The 18,536-nt window shown below is 38.7% G+C and overlaps 1 protein-coding gene across 2 annotated transcripts in view; it reads right to left on the bottom strand.

Annotated features, from left to right (window-relative positions):
- The window catches only part of LOC110963005 (MORN repeat-containing protein 4-like), a 71,793-nt gene that overhangs the window by 35,730 nt on the left and 17,527 nt on the right, over positions 1-18,536 (bottom strand). Inside the window, exons 4-5 of one of the 2 annotated variants that reach the window (XM_051946241.1) lie at positions 16,905-17,014; positions 12,645-13,187 (exon numbers count right to left, since the gene is read on the bottom strand). In XM_051946241.1, coding sequence (XP_051802201.1) covers positions 12,934-13,187; positions 16,905-17,014 — 364 coding nt within the window. In that variant the 3' untranslated portion in view covers positions 12,645-12,933. Of the gene's footprint in view, positions 1-12,644; positions 13,188-16,904; positions 17,015-18,536 lie in introns of those variants that run through there. The other variant, XM_051946242.1, reaches the window with a different exon arrangement.

Genomic DNA, 18,536 nt, shown 5'->3' with positions numbered 1-18,536 from the left:
CTCTGAAGTGGATCTGAGATTGTGTTTACCATACTGTGAACTGATTTCACAACTGAAGGCGTTCTGGTCGAGGAAAATCAAATTTAGTCTGTAAAAAAAGAAATCTGACCAAAAATAATGTTAGAATAACGATCACAGCTGAGAGAAAAGCTAGTACGTAGACCTGGATTTTAATTCATTTCTTCATTTTGAACTTCCACTACCGTTCAAAAGTTTGGGGTCACTCAGACAATTTCATGTTTTCCATGAAAACTCACACTTTTATTCATGTGCTAGCATAACTGCACAAGGGTTTTCTAATCATCAAGTAGCCTTTCAGCACCATTAGCTAACACAATGTAGCATTAGAACACAGGAGTGATGGTTGCTGGAAATGTTCCTCTGTACCTCTATGGAGATATTCCATTAAAAATCTGTCATTTCCAGCTAGAATAGTCATTTACCACATTAACAATGTCTAGACTGTACTTATCATTCATTTAATGTTATCTTCATTGAAAAAAAACTGCCTTTCTTTCAGAAATAAGGACATTTATGAGTGACTCCAAACTATTCAAAGGTAGTGTACATTAATAAGGTTGGTATGAATTTTCTTTTGGGATATTTGTTCATTTAATGAAACAATCCTTCTTTAAGTCAAACTTATCATTTACTTGGTGCTGATTGGATCCTTTAATCAAGAAGGACTCAAATGCATCCAATCAGCAGCTCAAAGATCAACACTGTGAGGCCTTTGGTCGTTTAACGGCTTCACATTTATTCCCTTTTAACGGGAAACTCCAGTAGATCCACATTTTACTTCAATAATCACAATTCATTCAGCAGAGATGAGCCCAGATGTCCTGGTGTTAGCGTCACCACGTCGAGCTACGACTGTTTCTGCACCACATGCATAGCTTTGAGGTGTAGGTCACCAGTGTTTCAGCGCTACTCAGAGCCCAGAGCATGATCACTTCAGTTTTATGTGTAAAATGGGAGAATACAGACGAGGCATGTAGCACGAAGAAAACTCCAGCCATTTTGCAAAATTTGTAGATGCCTGCATTGACTAAAACAGAGGCAGATCCATGCCAAACACGTAGCTAAAACACTCTCTGCATGGGTCATTCCAGAATTAGAGAACATTTTACATCCCACTCATCAAATTTCAAATAATCCATGTACAAAATATTAAAACATGCATTTGCTGTGTAAATGTGCTTATCCTGAGACCAAATCTGAAAATGTAGCAGAAAAAAATGTGTGAAAATATATTAAAAATAAAAAATAAGTCTGGAGTTCCCCCTAAAATGGCATTTTTCTCTTGTCCCACCCCAAAAAGCTAACATTAGCATGGATTAGCAACCCTGTTACTGTGATTAGAGTAGGGTTAGCAAACAACAAATAAAACATGGAATAGAAATGGTACCATTGATGTGTAAGCTGAGACAATCAAGCCTTCCATATTTTTTTAACCTATTATTGATGAATATGTAGCAGAAATCTGTAAAAGAGAAGTTTTATTTTTCAAATATGTTGAAGTCCAGATGTCCTACAACTCTGGAATGACCTGTGCAGACATGTAACAACTCTGTGAATCCTACATTTCCCATAATGCAGCTCAGTAGAATCTTTTATTGCAATTTAGAAACCAAATTTACCTCAAATGCTAAATTGCTCGATACTATACTGATTTATTTGAGCAAAAACACTGCATTTTCACGGCGTTTCAAAATATAACAACAGCTAGATAATGTGGGACCTCAGACATTTGATTAGTTTTCCTCTGAAAGTTCAAAATCATATTTCCTGCTTCCCTTTATTATTTTATCATGTGAACACAGTTACATCTACTGCTTGACTTTTCATCTTCAAGCTTTTTGAAACTGTTCTGTCTAAAACTGAGCCCAAAATGAATGTTTAAACTTTTCTCCACTAAAAAGACAAAGAGCGTTTAAAAAAGTGGTGACGCTTAAGAAAAAGTTAGTAAAACAGTCAGGCAATATTCAAAGTATTCAAAGCACAGTAGAAGAAGGTTTTTGTTCAGGCACTCAATAAACTCTTTTGTTGTGTGTTTTTTTTTTTGATTCAGATTTGATTTTTGTGCCACACAGGAGGACAGCACAAGATTGAGTGTGTGAAAGAGTGTGAGAAGTGAAGATTGTGGAATTAATGACATTAAGACACTGATTACACCTTCAGTCATCACACGAGGATGAATTAAGTGACAGTTTCATAATACAGATACATGCTTTGCCTCTTTATATACACTACCATTGAAAAGTTTGGACATACCTTCTCATTTAATGTTTTTTTCTTTATTTCCTTGACTATTTGCATTGTAGATTCTCACTAAAGGCCTCAAAACTATGAATGAACACATATGGAATTATGTAGTAAAGAAAGAAGTGTGAACTAAGTCACGACATGTTTTATATTTTAGATTCTTCAAAATAACCACCCTTTGCTTTGATTACTGCTTTGCATACTCTTGGCATTCTCTCCATGAGCTTCATGAGGTAGAACCTGAAATGGTTTTCCAACAGTCTTGTCAAGGTTCATTTGTGGAATTTCTTTCCTTCTTAATGGGGGTGGGACCATCAGCTGTGTTGTGCAGAAGTCAGGTTGGTACACAGCTGACAGCCCTATTTGATAACTGTTAGAATCCATATTATGGCAAGAACCAATCAGCTAAGTAAAGAGAAACCACAGTCCAATATTACTTTAAGAACTGAAGGTCTGTGAGTCTGGAAAATTGCAAAAACTCTGAACGTTAAATCACAAAAACCATCAGGCGCTACGACCAAACTGGTTCACATGAGGACCGCCCCAGGAAAGGAAGACCAAGAGTCACCTCTGCTGCTGAGGAGAAGTTCATCCCAGTCACCAGCCTCAGAAATGGAAAGTTAACAGCAGCTCAGATTAGAGCCCAGATAAATGTCACACAGAGTTCTAGTAGCAGACACATCTCTACATCAACTGTTCAGAGGAGACTGACCAATCAGACATTTATGGTCAAACAGCTGCGAAGAAACCACGACTAAGGAAAAGCAACAAGCAGAAGAGATTCGTTTGAGCCAAGAAACACAAGGAATGGACATTAGACCAGTGGAAATCTGTGCTTTGGTCTGAGGAGTCCACATTTCAGATCTTTGGTTCCACCCGCCAGAAAAGCTGAATGGATGGTCTCTACATGCATGGTTCCCACCATGAAGCATGGAGGAGGAGGTGTGATGGTGTGGGGGTGATTTGCTGGTGACACTGTTGGGGATTATTCAAAATTGAAGGAACACTGAACCAGCATGGCTACCACAGCATCCTGCAGCGACATATCATCCCATCCAGTTTGTGTTTAGTTGGACCATCATTTATTTTTCAACAGGACAATGACCCCAAACACACCTCCAGGCTGTGGAAAGACTATTTGACCAAGAAGGAGAGTGATGGAGTGCTGCATCAGATGACCTGGCCTCCACAGTCACCTGACCTAAACCCAATCCAGATGGTTTGGGATGAGATGGACCACAGAGTGAAGACAAAAGGACCAACAAGTGCTCAGCATCTCTGGGAACTCCTTCAAGACTGTTGGAAAACCATTTCAGGTTCTACCTCATGAAGCTCATGGAGAGAATGCCAAGAGTGTGTAAAGCAGCAACCAAAGCACAGGGTGGCTATTTTGAAGAATCTAAAATATAAAACATGTTTTGACTTTTTTCACTTTTTTTTTTTATTCACTACATAATTCCATATGTGTTCATTCATAGTTTTGATGCCTTCAGTGAGAATCTACAATGTAAATAGTCATGGAAATAAAGAAAAACCACTAAATGAGAAGGTGCATCCAAACTTTTGACTGGTAGTGTATATGAACAGAAAAAAATCCAACTTTCCATTCAACTGAAGACGACAACAACAACAGAGTTTAGATGCAAATGAAACAGTCATAGAGCCTCAGGTGATAACGGTAGATCAGAACAACCTCGACACTGACGTGTTTTGCTAAAATAACCCATTTTAAAGGCATCAAGTCTCCTTATATTGACACCCCCTATAACTAAACTTACATAGTTTCTTTCCACATTTCAGAGAAGAAAATCACTACCTGACATTCAGTTTAAGTGATCTTTCTCCTTCACTGCAGTTCTCTTCAGATCCTGTTTGCACTTTTCAACAGCTGTCCGAGGTGGAAGGAAACCTGTGAGTTTAGTTGAAGGGTGGATTTTGCCTTCCTCATGGACACTCATCACAGTGAAACAGTGAATTCAGTCACATCAACGTGGGACAGAATAACTCACAACAGTTTATGTTAATATCAAATGGCAACTGTTCAAGTCGAGCTTTTAAGGTGCGTTTTAAAGGGTTTTCATGATGAAGGAGCACAGGATCATTCAGTGAAATACGGTGGTGGAAAACAGTTTTTGGACACCCAATGCATTTATGAAATATTGCATTAAGAACCACTGTTAGGTCTTCAAGAGCAGTTTATTTTAGTACAGTCACAATAACAATACTAAATTCTTTGGTTGAAGCCATTTCAAAGTGTCAACCAAAGAATTTAGAAGAATTAAAAGCAGTAATTCAAGAAGACTGGGACAAGATTACCCCTTAACAGTGTGAAAGGCTAATGGGGAACACAGCAGCCAGGATTAGAGCTCTACTGCTGCTAATGGCAGGACTACTAAATATTAATGTGATGGTTTGTTTATTTTTTGTTCAGTTTTGAACATATTCTGTTATTTGTTGACTTTGACACCCACAATGTTGAGAACTGACATATTGAAAATGTCAAGAATTTAGTTTTGTTAGTTTTTCTTTTAAGTAATAAACAAAAAAAAACAAAAAAAGGCCTGTGGTTTTATTGCAGACAAAATGACGTGTAAAAAAGAAAACGCATTTAATCACACCTTTCTCAGGCTACGTTTACACGAGGACCATCTTAACAGAAAACGCAAAAGTGGCGTCTTGTCATTTCACGTTTAGACAAGCGGTTTTGAAGGAAATCTGCATAAATATGGTGACTCTATAGTGTGTGGAATTCGATTGGATATGCATGCCAGGCAGCTGGGTGGCGCTGTGATAAAACTCCGCCATGTCTACGCGCATGCGTACTATCTCCCTTTTTTGGCTCTCCGCCGCGGTAAATGTTCATGAATGGAATCTGTACAGATTCTGTACGTTTGTTGGTACGACTCCTGTAGTGTACATAGAGCTGCCAGAGTTGCTTGAAGGTACGAAGGATGGAAATAATCACACATCCTTGTTTACGTCATTGTACCGGCCGGCAAACCAAAGCACCGGCACACGTATGTGACGTAATCGCGTGGTCAGATCTCGGCAAAGTTTTGCGTTTTGCTGTTTAGACGGAAATGTAACGGCGGAGAGTTTTCAACTTTTCCACTCTGGAGGCCGGTTTCAAATTTTTGCGTTTTTATGCCCCCAAAATGCCGTCCTCGTATAAACGATAGGGTGTTTTGTTGAAATATTTTGACGTTTTTACCAGCAAGCGTCCTCGTGTAAACGGCCCCTCAGTTTTCTCATTTCTGGCACACAGTAACACTGATGAACACTCCAGCCCAGTAGGTGGCGGTAATGAGCCTAAAGTCTGTTTTCAACATGGCGTCTCAGTTGCAAACTTTCAGCAAAAAGCATTTCTGAAAGCATTTGAAGTCAGAAATAATCTGCTGAATCTGTCCTCGTTTTAGTTCAACGACTGCGAGTTCAGACGTTTAATGAAAGTTTGGAGATGCGTCGGACCTTTGCTCCCTGCGCCACATTTGCAAAAATGACACTATTTCACACAAAGGAGCTCCGAGTCAAACCAACATTAGCTACAACAGTCCTGGTACCGGCAAACAGTGTAGCCATCCCATAATAGACATCTTTTCAACACGCTGAAAATGTTTTGAGTTTACAAAAATTCTTAACACTGTAAATATATATATACTTTCTGCTATTGTTTTCTTCTATATTTGGGTTTTACAGGGTTGAAATGTTGAATATAATCGCTATAATTGCACTTTTAGTTTGTAGTAATCTGTGAATGTAGCAGACAGATGAAAGATACAGATAAATATCAATGAAACAAACATTTCTGTTGTTTGAGTTCACGTATATGTCCATTTATCAATTCAGTCGTCAACAAAAAATTATTTTAAGTGAAAAAAATTTGCTTATTTTGTCAAATATGGCTATCTGACAAATATGTCAATATTGCGATGAATTCATTACAATGGCTCTAATTAATTAGATTCATTTTTTAATCACATCCAACAACTAAAGAAAAATCATTTGTATTTGTTCGTGTCTGTCCAATAGAGCCACACCTTTTGAAACACAAAAAAGATTTTCCCCACAAATATTTCACGATAATATTTGAGATTGGGTCAAATTTTAAGAGTGTCTGAAAACGTTTTTCCACCACTGTACACGACAAGGTAAAAAATAAAATCACTTAAAGCACAGATCACAAGATTTCCACCAAAAAAAAATCACAGTGTCTAAGACAGACGGATGATTTCAGTGGATGCTCTCCCGCTGAACACCAGCTCTGCCGCAGGCAGCAGTCGTTTAACAGTGTCTGCTCACATCCCAGAGCCAATTAAAAGGTGTGAGATGCCAGTTCAGTTGTTTTCGATGTCGCTGTCAAACGGGTCAGCAGATGAAGGCATCAGCCCCCAAATCCACAACCAAAATTAACAGCACTCTAAGATATTCACATAACTGACAATTAAGTCCTTTTCCCATTTAATACCCCACCCCCCAGCAGTACGACGACACACATCTACAGCAGTCTCATTACACGGACAGACGCTGAATCCCAGCAGGCACGACGCACGCGTGAAGTATGTGTTAGAGCTTTTCACAAGCGCTGTTAAATTCACAACAATGATGCTTTTTTTTCTTCTTTTTTCTCTTTTGGGATGGGAGGGGGGGTTGATGAATTACACACAAACAGTAAACATCAAAAGTGACATCCTTGATTAGGGGTTGTGAAGAGTAGAATAAAAAGCTGCAGACGGCAGCCGAGAATCTTTTACCTCCCTGGAAAGAAATGCACTGAGTGAAGAGTTTCATTTTAAAAACACACAAAAACCATCAGAAATAAGTGTCGTCTGGTGAACAAATCTTCACAGTCAGATAAACAACGCTATAGGTTTATGATAAAAGTGACAAATGATATAAACCAGGGGTGTCAAACATGCGGCCCGCGGACCAAAAGCGGCCCTCCTGAGGGTCCAATCCAGCCGGTAGGACGATTTTGTAAAGTGTAAAAATTATAGAGCAGACATTAACTGACAATTGTAAATTTGTAAAACTATGAATTTAAAATAATTTCTAAATCATAACAAGTTTTGATCATAAAGTAAAATACTAAATTATTCATTGTTCTGTTGTCGCTTTATGTCTCGTTTTTGTAATATTTTGTCTTTTCTTTGGTTACGTTTTGTCTGAGTTGTGTCGTTTGTCTTATATTTTTGTCATTTTGTTTCCTTAATGTCTCGCTTGTGTTTTTCTACTCATTTTTTGCCATTTTTTGTCTTGTTTGTGTCATTTGTGTAATTTTTTTGTCACTTTGTAACTGTTTTGTCTCATTTTTTTGTCTCTTTGTTTTGTTTTGGGTCGTTTGTCTCATTTTTTGTCCTTTTGTTTCTCATTTTTGTAATATTTTGTCGTTTTTTTGTAGCTTTTTTGTCTTTTTGTCGGACTTGTCATTTGTTTCACATTTTTGTCATTTTGTTTCTAGTTTTTGCCCACTTAAGTCTCATTTTTGTCACTTTCTGTCTAATTTTTGTAACATTTTGTCTTGTTTTTTTTGTCTGACTTTTGTCATTTGTCTCATGTTTTTGTCATTTTGTATCATGTTTTTTTCATTTTTGTGTATTGTTTTGGTCGTTTTATGTTTTTTTTGGCTTGCTTGTGTTGTTTGTCTAGTTTTTGGTCATTTTATTTCTCGCTTTTTTGTCTTGTTTTTGTCGTTTGTCCATTTTTTTGTCAAATTTTTTGTCGTTTTGTGTCTGATTTCTGTAAATTTTTGTCTTCTCTTTTGACTCTTTTTTGCTGACTTGTCCTTTTGATTATACAGTAAAATACTACATCGTTCACTTCCAGATACCTGTGATTAAATATTTTGTGTCTTTGTAGACTCCTTAAATGTGAACCTTTTCTGCACTCAAAAAAAGGAAACATTTGGTGTTGTGGTTATTTACAGGTTTCTATGCTTTGACCTGACTGGTTCAGCCCACTGGTGATCAAATTGGGCTTCATCAGTTTGACACCCCTGATATAAACGCTTTTGCTTACGAGACGGGTTCTGAAACATCTCAAATTTCACGTCAGGAAGCATGCATGTATTTCTGTGATGAAGCCGGTCGTGCTGAGTCGTTTGACATGCTGCCTCTGCTTCATCAGATGAGCCTCTCTCTGGGCTCTTTTGCAGACAAAACGGCCCACTCCCTGTCTCGTAATGTAAAAGCCGGTGGAAGGGAAATCTTGCTATCAGGCAGAAATTGCACGCTATTATCAAATTGCACCTCCAAAACAGAAATTGCACTCATTACTGCCGCCTGCCACAATGACGGCCACTTCTATTCCCTTCTGCTGCTCATCCCCCACCGTCCACCCTTCTGTGATGGAGAGCCACTGACTCTGGATCAGCTGCAGCCTGTTGGCACTGTGTGGTTGGCACTGAGGAGGATGTTCCCGCTGATTGGAAATCAGACTGAGCTGTAACGGCACTGAGTGAAAAGATAAAATTGCTCACATTTTCTTCAGCCAAGACCGACAGTACATCCTTCTTACATTTCTAACTAACAGTAAACAATTTATATTCTGATTAGAGCACCACTAAGAAGTCACAACAAGCGCGTATCTTAAAGGGAAGGATGGAAACCCTGATTTGGTGATTTGATGATCAAAGTATGTGTTGATGTGTAAATTAAAACTGGGATTTAGTTCAAATGTAGTGGAAAAGAGGTGTTTTTCCTATATTTATTGTTTCAAGATACAGGAACAGTGAAGGCAAATCATTGCTACTTCAGGTATTTTAATTAGAGCTAAACTGGGCCGAGTTTTTAAGCAGATTTCTGGAGGATTTTTCTCAAAAAAACAGGACAATTACATTTTTTTCATCATTCAGTAATTAGTGGAAATCTAATTGCCACAGACCATATGTTGAATTGTACACTTGCATGTGGACAAATTTTACATTTCTGCAGTATCAGCTGACCTCTGCTGCACTGTCTAAAGCAATTAACTAGTTCATTGGAATGAATTAACTGAAGGTGTTCCACTTCAGCACGGTCTCCATGTTCTGTATAATTAGTACCAAATGACATAGTTCTTTGTGGAAAACTACCTTGGAAATGATCAGGATCTTATTATGGACCTGTAAATTGTTTCCAACAGTTCTTATACATTTTGTTTTAACAGCAATTTAAAGAATATATTTTAATATGAAACATCCATGTCCAGAGTTTGGATACTGAATGTTGGTCCCATTTTGGAGGCTGCTTCCTGCTTGCATTCCATTTACTATATGCATTATAATAGCCACTATATTCTGTTTTCTGTGTACAAATCATTCAGGTGACATTAGCTGTCGTATCATTCATTGCCAGCACTGAGCTAAAACATTAATTCAACTAGAAAAGTAGTCAGAGAGCGCAGTACTCTGCCGAGGCTGCTCAGTCGTATCATTTCCAACAGATGAGTCCCAATGAGTCCACAGTTGTGGTTTTGTAGTAGCATCGCAATCATTTGATCATCAGCAGGCAGCTGATGTACTGTTCACTTGTTGTCATAGTTACAGTGGCGCTGTGTCGCTATCTCACCATGATACAGAAATCTTTAACAAATCTGTGAATTCAGACTATAAGCTGCATCACTGCCAAAATCTAATTACTTGGTCTTTGTGTCATTTCTGACCTTCCCTAAAAAATTGATCTAAATCCGTTAGTCCGGTTTTGAATAATGTTGCTAACAGACAGACAGACAAACCAACGCTGAACATCACATAACTCTTCCTTGGCGGAGAAATAAACTATCAATAAAGGCCCAAAAATCTCACTTTGTCTGCTAAATCTGCTCTCTGTAGGCCAGAGGGAAGCTACCGGGCATCACTCCAGTCACCACTGGACTGATTTTATGGTCCAACAAGATGGTTTGTGTTCTCTGCTTTACTCTTCTGTAATTCATTTCTTTTAGCTGCTTTGAACTGAAATGGATCGGATTCACTAATGGATCCAATGAGGAGTTTGACTGGATTTGATGAGCAGCAATAACAAGAGTCTGATTTTATAAAAACACTTACTTAGATTTCTAACAAACTTTTAAACTAAATCTATCCCATTTGAAATCCACATCTAGTCCAGTTGTTCTTTGACATGAAAATCACCAAATCAGTGTTTTCCAGATGCACTTTTGAATCCAGAGTTTCGTCAAGTTAGCTGAACCTGAAGCAGATTTAGCACCAGTTTGTTGGCTGAAATCTGTGTTTGGCTCAGCCGATCCTGAATCAGTGGTCGTGTTAGCGCACATTAGCTTACTGTAGAATACGGCAAGCTGCGGGTATGAGAAAAGGAAAGGAAAAATACACCACCGTTCAAAAGTTTGGGGTCACTCAGACAATTTCATGTTTTCCATGAAAGCCCACACTTTTATTCATGTGCTAACATAACTGCACAAGGGTTTTCTAATCATCAGTTAGCCTTTCAACACCATTAGCTAACACAATGTAGCATTAGAACACAGGAGTGATGGTTGCTGGAAATGTTCCTCTGTACCCCTGTGGAGATATTCCATTGAAATCAGCCGTTTCCAGCTAGAATAGTCATTTACCACATTAACAATGTCTAGACTGGATTTCTGATTCATTTAATGTTATCTTCACTCATTCTTTCAAAAATAAGGACATTTCTAAGTGACCCTAACCCTTTTGAACGGTAGTGTAGATGTAAAAGAACAAAAATGTTAAACTACAGCAGTCAAGGAGACTCGATGAGAAGATAACATCGTCAGCAGCTCAAACCAAGAGCAGGATGGTGGGAGGGTGATCCTGGTACTGGGGCTCTGGGGGTGATGTAGTCCAGGTCACATGGCCAGGGCTCGGGCTTTGGTGGCAGCTGCCTGGGCCCTCTGCACGGCTCCCTGGCTGCTCTCTCTCCTCATCAGCTGGTTGGTCTCAAACAGGCCCTCATGGCTGCCTCCTCCTCCTCCTCCTCCTCCTCCTCCTCCTCCTCCTCCTCCTCCTCCTCCTCCTCCTCCTCCTCCTCCTCCTCCTCCTCCTCCTCCTCCTCCTCCTCCTCCTCCTCTTCCTCCTCTTCCTCCTCCGGGGCCGCCGTCCACAAACATCAGCACTCCTGCACCAGACAGACGGCTCATCACAGGTTTCATCAAAGAAAACAGCGACACAGTAACGTGACTAAAAGACACGTTCACACCGCGACGCACTCCATCAAACACAAGGACACATATTGTGTCGTGCAAAGGAGGGCTGCAGTTATTGATGGTTTGTAACCGAGTTACCTGAATTTTCTCACCTCAAAAGTAACTGTAATTGCTGTCTGCATTGTGTGATGTTGTTCACAGAAGGCAGAGGGAGAAAGACTGGATGGTTCATGTACACCACGGGTGTCAAACTCATGTTAGTTCAGGGGCCCAATTTGATCTTGAGTGGAACGGACCAGTAAAATCAGAACATACTAACCTATAAATAACCACAACTTCAGTTATTTCCTTTGATTTAGTGCAAAAAAAGTAGAACTCTGAAAATGTTCACATTTCAAGAATTATCTTTTTACAACACATCATGAACAACCTAAAATTTCTTAAGAAAAATAAGTTACATTTCAACAACATTCTGCCTCAGTTTATCATTTACTCATTACAACTTACAGGTCACAGAGTGTGTACAGGGGACAAAACATTTAGTCACAGCTATCTGGAAGTGAATGATGCAGTATTTTACTTTATGATCAAAACAACTTGTCACAGTCTAGAAATTATTTTAAATTTACAATTTTACAAATTGCAGTTAATGTCTTCTCTGTAATTTTTACACTTTACAAAGTTGTCCCACGGGTCGGATCGGACCCTCTGAAGGGCCGATTTTGGCCCGCAGGCCGCATGTTTGACACCCCTGATGTACACAGTGAAGGCTGCATACACATCTTTAGGACAAGTTGCGCGGCAACAAGAGGAAATTAATCAACAGGTTCCTCTGCCATAAGGCTCCTTAAAACAATGCACTTTGTACATATTTAACAAACAAGATAGAAAGAGTTAGCTTGGGCTCTTAAAGGTGTTGGTGGGTAGATTTTTGTTTCCTTTGGCAGCAGCCTGAGTTTTCCTTTTGTTACACTCTCAGTGGCTAAACAAGAGACTGAGTGTGTTGGGCTGGACCCGAATATCCGAATATTCGTTCGCTACGGCGGTATCCAGATATTAATTTTGGTACCCGAATATTTGGCCCACCCCCATAACCGCTACCTTAACTATGGTTAATATTTGTGCTCCATCTCTATTTGTATGAGCACAAAAATCAGCCAGTTGTCACGGCGACACATTGATCCGCCCTCTCCACCCAGCAGCCTTCAAATGAAAAACGTGTTGATTGCCTCCAGAGACTCTGAGGCCAGACTCACAGGAGCTTCAGACCAGACAATTAGCACATTTCACAGTTTAATATAATTAAAAACTACTTTTGGAAACAAAACAAAGAGCACAGAGAGATACAGTAGCTAACCAGTCGGGTATTTAGTCTTATGTAAAAATAAAAATTAGCAGGTTAGACTTTACAGCAGGAAGCTTAGCAAGTAACACAAGTCACATCACAATGTTAAACCTTTTAATGTTTACTTTCAGTAACAAGATTATAGAGGATTAATGTAACTTTAACGTGTTAATTTCAATGAATTAATTACAGAAAAAATAACACGTTAAAAAAATCGCATTTAATTACACCTTTCTCAGTTCCCTAATTTCTGCCACACCGGTTAAATTGATGCAAACTCCAGCCCAGTAGGTGGCAGTAATGACCCTAAAGTCTGTTTGCCACCGTGAAGAAGATGCACAGGACGTACTGTCAGCGCACAAGTAAGTTTGGTGATGCAAGACGCAAACATCGCCATGCTGACCAACCAGTTGATGGCCGTGGTGGTAGTTCTGATGCACTTGGGACTCCATTTTGGCTAGTGTTTCTGATGCTTTTTCTGAACAAAATGGTACAAAAATAGAGTTTTATGTTGATTTTATCAGTACTGTTCAAGTAAAGAATGTTTTTTTTCATGTCCGGACTGTAAAAAAAGATAAAAACAACAAAAACAAGACAAAAATGAGAAACAACAAAATGGTGAAAACAGAGACAAACGATGCAAAACCAAACAAAAACAAGAGACCAAAAATTAGGCAAAAAAGTGACAAAGCGACAAAAAAAATGGAGAGATGACAAAACGGGGCAAAAAAGTAAAGAAATGACACAAATCAGACAAAAAATGTACTAAAGCGAGAAACAAAACAACAAAATAACAGACAAACAACGCAAATGAGACAAGAAAAACATGAAACGGCAAAATGATAAACAAAACAACAAATAAAGCAAAACACAAACAAGACAAAAAGCTGGAGTTTCTGGTGCTTTTTCTAAACAAAGCAGTACAAAAATAGCGTTTTATGTCGACTTCATCAGTGGTGTTCAAGTAAAGAAGGTTTTCTTTGTGTCTGGAATGTAGACTAGATGAGGAAAAAAAAGCAAAAGACAAGAAAAACAAGACACCAAATCACAAAAACGAGGAGACGAAGCAAGAAGTTCCATTCAAACACTACTGAGGCAAGAACTCCTCTAAGGTTTCTTCCCTGGTGTGAAGAATTGAGCTTGTTGGGCGGAAAGTTTTCTTTTAAAATCTTCCTGATGTCAGCTTGGATAACAGTGTGGTTGTGAGCCAACTGTGCAACAAAGAGTTTTCTGATCACAGCAGCACTTCAAGCTGACGGTATCACTTCAATGTAAAACATGTTGCTGTTAGCACCAGAGCTAACGTTAGCTACGACAGTCCTGGTAACAGCAAACGGTGTAGACATCACTTTAGAAGACACAGGAAGTGCTTAAATTTACAACTCATGATCCTACATCACCCCAGTCCCGCCCTCTCTTCACTGGATCCTAATCAGTTCTCGTGTTCATTTTAAAATACTGGTGCTAACGTTTAAGGCTTCACCCTGAAGTCCTGAAAAAAGTTCTCAGGTCAGACCAACAAAAATGACTTGTTGTCCCTCAAACCAAGTATAAATCCCGTGGCTTTTATACTTGTATGAAGCAGCTGAACTCTTTTTTCTTCAGACAGACTTTTGGTTGACCTGTAGCCGCTTAATTCTTTTTATTTATTGTTTTTGATGCACTGTACTTTAGCTGTAGCTCCCCTGTTTTAACATTTTATTACCTTTATCATGATTGTTTTTCTTTTTATCCTCGCTTTATTATTGTTGGAAAGCACTTTGTGATTTTGTATCTATGAAAGGATACAACAATTTTACTTACTTACAGTCTTAAAATGCTGAATATAGTAGACAGAAGAAAAATGCAGATAAATAAAAATGAAACAAACATTTTGGTTGTATAAGTTCATGCATATGTCTATTCATCGATTCAGTCGTCAATCAACACTTACAGTGCCTATCATAAGTATTCACTCCCTTTGATGTTTTACCCTTTTATTGCTTTCATAAATCAATCATGGTCAATAAAATTTTGATTTTTTAACAAAAAAATTGGAAAAAACTCTTTAATGTCAAAGTGAAAACAGATTTCTATAAAGTAATGTTAATGAAAGACAATTATATAAATGAAAATAATTGTTTGCATAATTATTCACCCCCTTTTTAATTTAATGGTCTAATTCAATAGAGGTCCATCAAATTGTTGCCAGTAGTCTCACAATTAGTGAAATGAAGATCACCTGAGTGGTGTGGGTGTGTTTCAAGTGATTGAGTTGTAAAACACCTGTCTGAAGGGTCCAGAGAGTGGTTGATCAGTATTCCTGGCTACCATTACACCATGAAGACAGAAGAACACTCTAAGCAACTCAGGGAAAGGGTTATTGAGAAGTACAATTCAGGGGATGGTTACAAAAAAATTTCCAAGGCACTGAACATCCCTCGGAGTTCAGTGAAATCAATTATCAAGAAATGGAAGGAATATGGCACTTGCGTGAATCTGCCTAGATCAGGCCGCCCTCGTAAACTGAGTGACCGTGCAAGTAGGAGACTAGTGAGAGAAGCCACCAAGACCCCTACAACTACTCTGAAGGAGTTACAAGCTTCAGCTGCTGAGATGGGAGAGACTGTGCATGTAGCAACTGCTGCCTGGGTTCTTCAGCGGTCAAAGCTTTATGGGAGAGTGGCAATGAGGAAGCCACTGTTGAAGAAAAGCCATATTAGATCTCGACTAGAGTTTGCCAAAAAGCAAGTGGAAGACTCCATGGTCAAGTGGAAGAAGATTCTTTGGTCTGATGAGACCAAAACTGAGCTTTTTGGCCATCAGACAAGACGTCATGTTTGGCGGAAACCAAACACTGCACATCACCAAAAACACACCATCCCCACTGTGAAGCATGGTGGTGGCAGCATCATGCTGTGGGGATGTTTCTCAGCAACTGGACCTGGAAGGCTTGTAAAGGTAGAGGACAGAATGAATGCTGCAAAATACACTGAAATCCTGGGGGACAATCTTTTTCAGCCTGCAAGAGAACTACGTCTTGGGAGAAGATTTATTTTCCAGCAAGACAATGATCCAAAACATACTGCAAAAGCTACACAGGAATGGTTAAAAAAAGAACCAGGTAAATGTTCTGGAGTGGCCGAGTCAAAGCCCAGACCTCAATCCTATAGAGAATTTGTGGCTGGACTTGAAAAGGGCTGTTCATGCCCGATACCCGCGCAACCTGACAGAGCTTGAGCAGTTTTGCAAAGAAGAATGGAGCAAAATTGCAGTGGGCAGATGTGCAAGACTGACTGAGACCTATCCACACAGACTCACTGCTGTGATTGCAGCCAAAGGTGCATCTACTAAATACTGACTTGAAGGGGGTGAATAATTATGCAAACAATTATTTTCATTTATATAATTTTCTTTCATTAACATTACTTTATAGAAATCTGTTTTCACTTTGACATTAAAGAGTTTTTTCCAATAAAGTTTTTGTTAAAAAAGCTAAATTTTATTGACCATGATTGATTTATGAAAGCAATAAAAGGGTAAACCATCAAAGGGGGTGAATACTTATGATAGGCACTGTATTTGAACTGAAAAACTTTACTTATTGTGTCCAATATTGTCAAAAATGTCATTAGTCACGATGAATTAATTACAAAGCCTTGAATTAATTGGATTCATTGTTTTAATCGTGTCCCATCACTAATATAAAATCAAAACTGCACTGATGTATGTTATAATACTTTAACAGCATCTTTAGCACTACTTAGAAAACAGTAGCTCTTTTAGGCACAAACTGGCCGCTGATAACTCTGTGTTTTCTCCTTTTAAGGTGACGACTCTTGAGAACATAAAAGCGAGTAGAGGGAAAATCTTTCTTCTCTTCATCTAAATTTTCTCTATGTTTTTACCAACCTTGGTTCATTTATCAGCCGCTTTAGTGACGCACTTGTGCTTGCAGACAATGGAATATACATGTAGAAGAAGCAAGTTCAGCAAATGTGTCACAAACTGAAAAAAACGAGGAATGTATATACATAATATTGCTATTTGACAAAAATGTGATTAATCGCGATTTATTAATTGCAAAGCCTCTAATTAATTTGATTATTTTCTTTATGGCAACCCACCACGAGTCATTTTTAAATATTGGCGCACTAAAACATCCATCCCAGTTCAGTCAAAGCTATGCCATAGTGTTGAGTAGTTGAAGTCTTACCGTAGCCGTCCACACATCCGCCTTTAAACTCGCCCTCAAACCTCATGCCATCGAAGCGAGTGAAGACGCCGGCTCCTTGGAACTTTCCCTGCACAAAGTCACCCTCATACCTAAAAACCATTCACACACAAACACATTTACAAGCATGAAAAAGTGCATTCTTAGTTTGGAATAACAGAACTCTGCAGCAATTCATGTAAAAAATGCAAGAACTGACAGAAAAAGAGTGAAGAAGAATCTTTCTTTTGGTACACAAACAAATGTTTGACTGTAACAATGTAGAAAAATCGGCCTTGAAGATTAGGGACTTTGGGTGTAGATGTGACAGATGGAAAAACCTTTAAATTTAAATGTGAAAAGTATAAAAGCTTTCCTTCAACATTTATCATCTAAACTTTAAAAAGGTGATAAAAAAAATTCAGCGCATAGTTTCACACCAGTCTCTTCTAAGAATCAAAAATGCATGTTTTTATTTTCTGTGTTTTTGGAATCACAAATATTACTTGTTAAAAAAATGCGTTGAAAGAAACGGTGGGGAAGACAAATGTTTAGACAGAAATTAAAACCAGACAAAGACATAATTCAGTGATAGCAACAGTACAATACAGGCGGTATGTGTGTGAGCAAACCAGACAATATTTCACTGAGAGCAGAAAACAGACCTGCACTGTGTTGTATTCACAACTTTGTTAAGAGCTTGGTGTGAATCAAAGTGCAGAATGTCAGCCTTCCTAACACACAGCATTAGCGCCATTACTTACGTGTCAAACGGCCACAAATTAACAAAAGGCTGAGAGCAAGAAAGAGAAAACTCTTGTGCAGAGATTTCAAATACAGTGCCGTGAAAAAGTATTTACCCCCTTCTCAAATTCTTATTTTCTTGAATGTTTCCCCCACCTACATGTTTAAAATCATCAAACAAATTTAAATATTAGACAAAGATAACCAAAGTAAACACAAAATGCAGTTTTTAAACGGTGATTTAATGTTTTAAGAGAAAAAAGCCATCCAAACCTATCTGGCTCTGTGTGAAAAAGTAAATGCCCCCCTTGTTAAATCAAGAACTGTGGCTAATCATATTTTTTGGAAAGCAAGTTTAATTTCACTGACCACACCCAAACCTGATGACATCCAGACCTCAATCAAGAAATCACTTAAATAGAATCCGTCTAACTAAATGAAGTCGGCCAAAAGATCTCAAAAAGCTGCAACAAAATGATCCAAAGAAATTCAAGAAGAGATGAGAAATAAAGTCACTGACATCTATCAGTCTGGAAAGGCTTACAATCCTTATGGTGAGGACCATCATCCACAAATGGAGAAACCATGGAACAGTGGAGAACCTTCCCAGGAGTGGACCAACGATCAAAATTACCCCAAGAGCACAGTAACGACTCATCCAGGAGGTCACAGAGGAACCCAGGACAACATCTAAAGAACTGCAGGCCTCCTTTGCCTCAGTTAAGGTCAGTGTTCATGACTTAACAATAAGGAAGAGACTGGACAGAAATGGATCCATGGCAGAGTTCTAAGTCAAAACCACTGCTGACCAAAAACAACATAAAGGCTCGTCAAACATCTGAATGATCCCCAAGACTTTTGAGATAATATTCTATGGACTGACGAGACCAA

This window comes from Acanthochromis polyacanthus, chromosome 3 (genome assembly GCF_021347895.1).
Source record: "Acanthochromis polyacanthus isolate Apoly-LR-REF ecotype Palm Island chromosome 3, KAUST_Apoly_ChrSc, whole genome shotgun sequence".
Lineage (NCBI taxonomy): Eukaryota > Metazoa > Chordata > Actinopteri > Pomacentridae > Acanthochromis > Acanthochromis polyacanthus.
Note: the sequence above shows the minus strand (reverse complement) of the source record. Positions and strands in the feature narration are given on the sequence as shown.